At 35.0% G+C, this 6,978-nt stretch overlaps 1 protein-coding gene across 1 annotated transcript; it reads left to right on the plus strand.

Moving 5' to 3' along the window:
• Positions 1–3,357: 3,357 nt before the first annotated feature.
• LOC107019248 lies at positions 3,358–3,819 on the plus strand. The gene has a single exon (XM_015219800.1). It carries the CDS (start codon positions 3,358–3,360, stop codon positions 3,817–3,819), a length of 462 nt encoding a protein of 153 aa, XP_015075286.1.
• The last annotated feature ends 3,159 nt before the right edge of the window (positions 3,820–6,978 follow it).

The raw sequence follows: 6,978 nt of genomic DNA on the forward strand, positions 1-6,978 counted from the left end.
ATCAAAATTACATGTTTATCTAAAAGTTTGCTTATTTCCTTGAATAAATTTTTTAAACCATAGTTTGTATAAATTCTCTTAATTAATGAATTATACTTATTGGGTTAGTTAACCCTACAAACATGCTCCAGATTTTGAATATTACATTATTAGTATATAAAAGTTCCATTCTCAGATTTCATGTTAGTATTTGAGCTATTAAGTGTTTCAATTGCATTTGTGTCATGAACATATTCAGTTGGGAGTATACTTAGCACCGAGTTGGACTAGGGTTTAAGGTACCTTAATAGTCCCAAAATTGTGTTGCCCCATAGGATTTTGAGTCCCTTCTGTAGGGAATCGAATTTAGTGATCACGACTGTCATGCATTTATACCCTTGGGAAGGTATATTGAGTCATCTCGATGGGGCGTATAAATCGGACTCCATGTTTAGCTCACATGATTTATGTCGGTTAAAAGTAGCTCCTACAGTCAGATTCTTAGTGCATTTGACCAGGTTTTCAGTATATATTTCACCCTTTTGTTCAACATGTTATTTTCATGATTTGTACTTGATCATTGCATTTAGTTAGATATTCTGTTATGTCCAATATTTACCATCTTTTCAGTTATTTTGTTAAGCTTGTGCATATTTGTTCAGCTAAGTATCTACATCTTGCATACTCGGCACATTCCAATTAATAACACATACTCTGCACTACATCCTTGATGTAGGTTTAGGTACTCAGCATCTAGATTACACGTAGATCGATTCTCGGTTCACATTCAGCAGCTTCTGTGATGAGTACTCATATTTCAAGGATAATAGACATGCTTCTCATTTTAGTCTTTACATTCAGTTTTAAGTTTTGTTAAAGTTAGTTGGGGACATATCTCAGTAACTCAACTTAGTTAGAGGCGATTTCCAGCTTTGGTCGAAAAAAGCTTGGTCGCTATTCAATTTTGACCAGTGGATGTTGGTATTTACTGACCTCTCTGATCAGTTTTAATTTAAGTTGGTAAAGTTATTATTTTATTTTCTAACTTCTTGAGGGCAATTTTATATTTTATTTTTATTTTTATTATTCCCATCTTCCTGAGGTTAGAATATTTGTTTATCATATATTGGAATACCAACATCTGGATGTCGGTATGTTTTAATTTTATTTTTTCTTAATTTTTAAATTCCAACCGCCGGAGGTCGATATTTTTATTTCTTATTCTTGAGATTGTGACCTCTGTAAGTCGGTATTTATATGTTTTATATTTGAGATTCTGACCTCTGAGGTCAGTATTTTTAATTTTTATTTTTGAGATTTTGACCTGCGGAGGTCGATTTTGTGCATCAAAACTGGTAGCATTTAGCTGCAATATTAGTATCTCATTGCACATATATATTTATATCAAATAAAACCAAAGAATTCCAAAACTGCTATTTTAAAAAAAAAAAACTTCATCCAACAAAAATAATACAATATTTTAACATATACATTAAACTATTTTCAAATAAACTTCATTCAACTTCAAAATAAACGAAAATACGATCAAAGAATTCTAAAAATATAGAACTCTAAAATGTCAAACAGATACTACTCTTCATCAGCCTCCTCAGACTTATCATTCTTATCACCCTTCCTCTCCTTACCGGGCTTACAATTATCATCACCCTCCTGATTAGAACCATCATTGCTGGCTGAATATGGAGGTAGAATTTTTCCAAATTCAACAAGAAAAGTTAGTTTGGACTAAAGCATTTCATACCTCTTATCTACAATAATGATTAAAACTAGCAAGGGTTTATTACACTTTATTCGAACTTATTTCAACAACTAAACAACATTAAGTCTAATTAGTTTTGAATTAATTTCATCAACTAAATCCACCAACTAAACCACATTAGTTATTTAAAATTATTGAACAACTAAACAAATTCAACTATAACTAGTTTTGACTCAATTTCAACAACTAAACCACATTATTTATTTGAACTTATTTTAACAACTTTAACTCTAATTATTTTTTACTTAATTCCAACAACTAAATGCTCCAACTAAACCATACTATTCATTTGAAATTATTTAAACAACTTTAACTCTAACTAGTTTTGAATTAATTTAATAATTATATTCACCAACTAAGCCACATTATTTAATTGAACTTATTTAAACAACTAAAAAACTTTAACATTAACTCATTTTCACTTTATTTCAAAAGTAAAATTTTTTTTTAGCTCTAACTAGATTTGACTCAATTCCAACAACTATTGTTTAAAAAAATCAGGCCATAGACCCTTATATTTCAACATAACAAAGATTTGTACAAGACCAGGCCTAAAAGTGGCATGGCCCAAAAACACAAAATCGGAAATAAGTCAAAGACCACTGTTAGAATCTGATAATTCTACAAACAGAGAAAATTAATGTTTTGATGATAGACAGTTTTGATGATAGACTAGAAATGCAAATATATGTGTTAAAAAGGTTTGCCAGATTCATCGCCAAATTTGTCGAAAGTTTGTCAGATTCATCGCCAAATCTATCACAACAAGAAGTCACCTAAAGCGTGTACAAGAGCTAAAGAATAATGAAACTACAAGTTGAGACAAATAAGGAAACCTTAATATATTAAGTAAGGAAGATTTTATAGAAAAAGGATTGTACAATAAAAGGGAAAATCAGTACTCCTTGTTCAACTATGATTACAATTTCCTTACCTTAATAAATAAGGATTCAAGGCAGAAGAAAATTCTATAAGAAGAGGACAAACGCAGATGAGAAGATCACGACTTCACATAGAGAGAAAAGTGAGAATTATTCATTGAGTAGAAGTCTTCAAGATCGATAGGTTGCTAAGTTCAAGAAGTTCTTGAGTTAGAAAGTCTTGAACGTGTAAAACTATTTTCTTGTTTCGTTCTTGAGTGTTAGTTACGATTCTTTGTACAAGAAGTGGGTTTGGCTTCTTGTAGAGTTGAGTTTTGGTGAGGTTTGTGACAAAAGGTGGGTTTGACCTTTTGGAGAGTAGAAGTAGTCGATTATAGTTAATCGAGAGTTGTAGTAGTGGTGAGGTTTTTGATTATTGAGTTGTAATCACAAAATCTTCTAGTTGAATTAATAAAACGGGGGTTTTCCTTCCTTGATTGAGGAAGGTTCTTAATTTAACAAGTGTTTGTGTTTTGACTTAAAAGCAACTTACAAGAACCTGGTTCTTGTTCTAGGGGATAGGTTTCTTCAATTGGTATCAGAGCAGGTCTTTTCGATAAAAGATTCACACCTTGAAAAGACTCAATGGCAGCACCACCTACCCCACAAGAGGGAGCTTCACAAACATGACCACCACTATTTAATGGCAAATACTATGGATGGTGGAAAAACCGTATGATGGATCATCTTATTGGCGAAAACCCTGATCTATGGGGAGTAATTCTAGATGGACCAACTATACCTATGAAAACTGCAACTGATGGAATCACCAAAATCCCAAAGGAAAGAAAAGAATGGAATGCTGAAGACAAGCTCGCAATCCAAAACAATGCCAAAGCCAATAAAATTCTGATTTGTGGTATAGGACCAGACGAATACAATCGAATCTCTTCTTGTCAAGATGCCAAAGCCATATGGAAAACACTACAAACCGCTCATGAAGGAACAACGCAAGTCAAGAAGTCCAAAATTGATAACTTGAACAGACAATATGAACTGTTCAGGATGGCAGAAGGGGAGACTATTCAAGACATGCACACCAGGTTCACCTCCATCATCAATGAGATGTACTCCTTGGGAGAGATAGTTCCTAATGGAAAGGCAGTAAGGAAACTCTGGAGTGTCCTTCCTGAAACTTAGGAAATCAAAGTCGAGGCTATCACTGAAGCCCGCGACCTAGACTCACTGGCCATGGATGAGTTAATTGGTAATCTCATCACATACGAACTCAAGAAAAACCAAGAAAAGGAAATTGGAGGGAAAAGGAAGGAAAGCAACCTGGTTCTAAAGACTACTACATCGGATGATTTTGAAGATGAAAATATTGCTCTCATAACCAAAAGGTTCACCAGAATGCTAAAGAGAGGACAGGCCTTTCAAAAGAAAACTCCTCAAAAATCAAATGAAAACACTAAAGACCACGTTTGTCATAAGTGTGGAAGCCCGGATCACTTCATCAAATTCTGTCCACTTTGGGCTTTAGAGCAAAAAAAGACAAACTCTGAGAAGGGCAAAGACATCAAGAAAGATAAGTTTGTTCACTCAAACAGAAGAATGAAAACTCAAGAGGCAGATACCTCAATGAAAAGGGCCTTTGCAGCAATGGGAAATTCATCTGATGAAGAATCTGAGGATGATGAGACAGAAAATAAATCCCTTCTTGCACTAGAACAAGAAGATGATTATGACTTTCTTGCTCTTGTAGCAGTGGAAACAAAGGAAGAAAAGGAAACCTGCAGATCACAAGAAACCATATTAGCACTCATGGCTGGATCAGATTCTGAAGAGGACAAAGAAGAAGAAGATATGAATGAAAAGGGATCAGTGAGAAGGAAGCAACAACAATGGTACTTGGATAGTGCGTGTTCCAGACACATGACTGGAGATAAAAGAAGCTTTCTCTCACTCAAAAACATCAAAGGAGGAAACGTCGCCTTTGGTAATGGAAAAAGTGGGGAAACTCAGGGAATTGGAAAGGTTGGGTCCATGGATACTCATGCAATTGAGAACGTATACTATGTGAATGGCCTACAACATAATATATTGAGCGTATCTCAAATATGCGATAAAGGAAACAATGTTCTCTTTACAGAAAAAGAATGCAGAGTAACAAACTCAGTGACTGGAAACCTGGTTCTACTAGGTAAGAGACACAAGAATGTGTACAAAGCCAAGATTGTTGACTCTAAGGAAGATACTCTTAAATGTCTAAGTGCAATCTATGATTGCTCCATGCTCTGGCACAAAAGAATGGGACACATTAGCATGACAACAATAAATAAACTCATATCTAAAGACCTGGTTAGGGGACTGCCAACCAAAAGTTTCAGGGACAACTAAGTATGTGGAACCTGCATTCAAGGAAAACAGGTTAGATCATCCTTTAAATCAAAGTTGACAGTGAGTACTCCCAAGCCACTAGAACTGCTCCACATGGATTTGTGTGGACCAATGCGTATACAAAGCAGAGGTGGGAAAAGATATGTGTTTGTAATAGTTGATGACAATTCAAGATTCACTTGGACATTGTTTCTTGAAACAAAGGATGAAACATTCACTATGTTTGAAATCTTTGCAAAGCTGGTTCAGAAAATATTCAACAAAGAAATAATTAGCATCAGATCTGATCATGTGCTAGAGTTTGAGAACTCACAATTCCTACAATTGTGCACTACAAATGGGATTGAGCATAACTTTTCAGCACCTAGAACACCACAACAAAATGGTGTAGTTGAGACGAAAAATAGAACACTGGAAGATATTGCAAGAACAATGTAAATCTCATGCAAACTTCCAAAATTCTATTGGGCTGAAGCAGTAAACACAGGATGCTATCTAATAAACAGATGTATGATCAGATCAGTGTTAAACAAAACACCATATGAGCTGCTAAAAGTAAGAAAACCAAATTTAGCACATCTTAGGGCCTTTGGGTGTGTATGCTTTATACACAACAATGACAAGGACAATTTGGGAAAATTTGATGCCAAGAGTGATGAAGGAATTTTTCTGGGCTATTCGTCACAAAGCAAAGCCTACAAGGTACTAAATAAAAGAACAAACCATGTAGAAGAAAGTGTTCATGTTGTCTTTAATGAAAATAACAGTGAAGTTGAAGGAAATTCAGAGGATGAACAGAATGAGGGAACCTGCTCCAAGCCATCAAAACCAAAAATACGGAAAGAAGAATCCAAACTCTCTCATAAAACATCTGAAATAGGAGATAAGTCTACTAATGAAACTGGTTCTTCTGCATCTCAAGAGCCAGTAAACATCCAAACTCACAGCTGGAAACATCAAAGCTCTCATCCTTTACAAAACATTCTTACTCCACTTAACTCAGGCATCTCTACAAGATCCAAATCACGTAGCATGTGTGCCTTCTCTGCCTATGTATCCCTGATTGAGCCAAAAAATATAAAGGAAGCACTACTAGACTCTGATTGGATTAGTGCTATGAAGAACTTAATCAGTTTGAAAGAAGCAGAGTATGGAACCTGGTTGCAAAACCTCAAAACAGGACGATAATAGGAACAATGTGGGTGTTTAGAAATAAGCTCGATGAGCAAGGTCAAATAGTACGCAACAAAGCTACGCTAGTTGTACAGGGATATAACCAAGAAGAAGGGATAGACTATGATGAAACCTTTGCACCTGTAGCAAGAATTGAGGCAATCAGAATATTGATTGCATATGCTGCTCGCATGGAATTTAAACTCTATCAAATGGATGTCAAAACTGCCTTCTTAAACGGTTATCTGCAAGAAGAGCTGTATGTGAAACAACCCCCAGGTTTTGAGAATACCAAGTATCCTGATCATGTATACAAACTAGACAAAGCACTCTATGGGCTAAAACAAGCACCTAGAGCATGGTATGATCGATTGTACACCTTTCTTATCACACATGGATACACAAGAGGAAAAAATGATAATACACTGTTTCTTTGAAAACAAGGTGAAGAATTGCTCATAGTCCAAGTATATGTAGATGATATCATATTTGGAGGAACTAATGATTTACTTGGAGTAGAATTTGCTCAACTAATGAATAGTGAATTTTAGATGTGTATGATGGGAGAGCTAAACTTCTTTTTAGGACTCCAAATTAAACAAACTCCAGTTGGAACATAAATTCATCAACAAAAGTACATCAAGGAATTACTAAAGAAGTATGAAATAAATGAAGCTAAGTCAAATGACACACCCATGGGAAAACAACAAAGCTTGATAAAGATGAACCAGGTTCACCAGTAAATGACACTAGATATAGAGGTATGATTGGATCACTCCTATACCT

This window comes from Solanum pennellii, chromosome 1 (genome assembly GCF_001406875.1).
Source record: "Solanum pennellii chromosome 1, SPENNV200".
NCBI classification, from domain to species: domain Eukaryota; kingdom Viridiplantae; phylum Streptophyta; class Magnoliopsida; order Solanales; family Solanaceae; genus Solanum; species Solanum pennellii.

What these genes read in the sequence shown, in the direction of transcription:
- LOC107019248 (XM_015219800.1), top strand. Translation starts at nt 3,358, where the DNA reads ATGGATCATCTTATTGGCGAAAACCCTGATCTATGGGGAGTAATTCTA.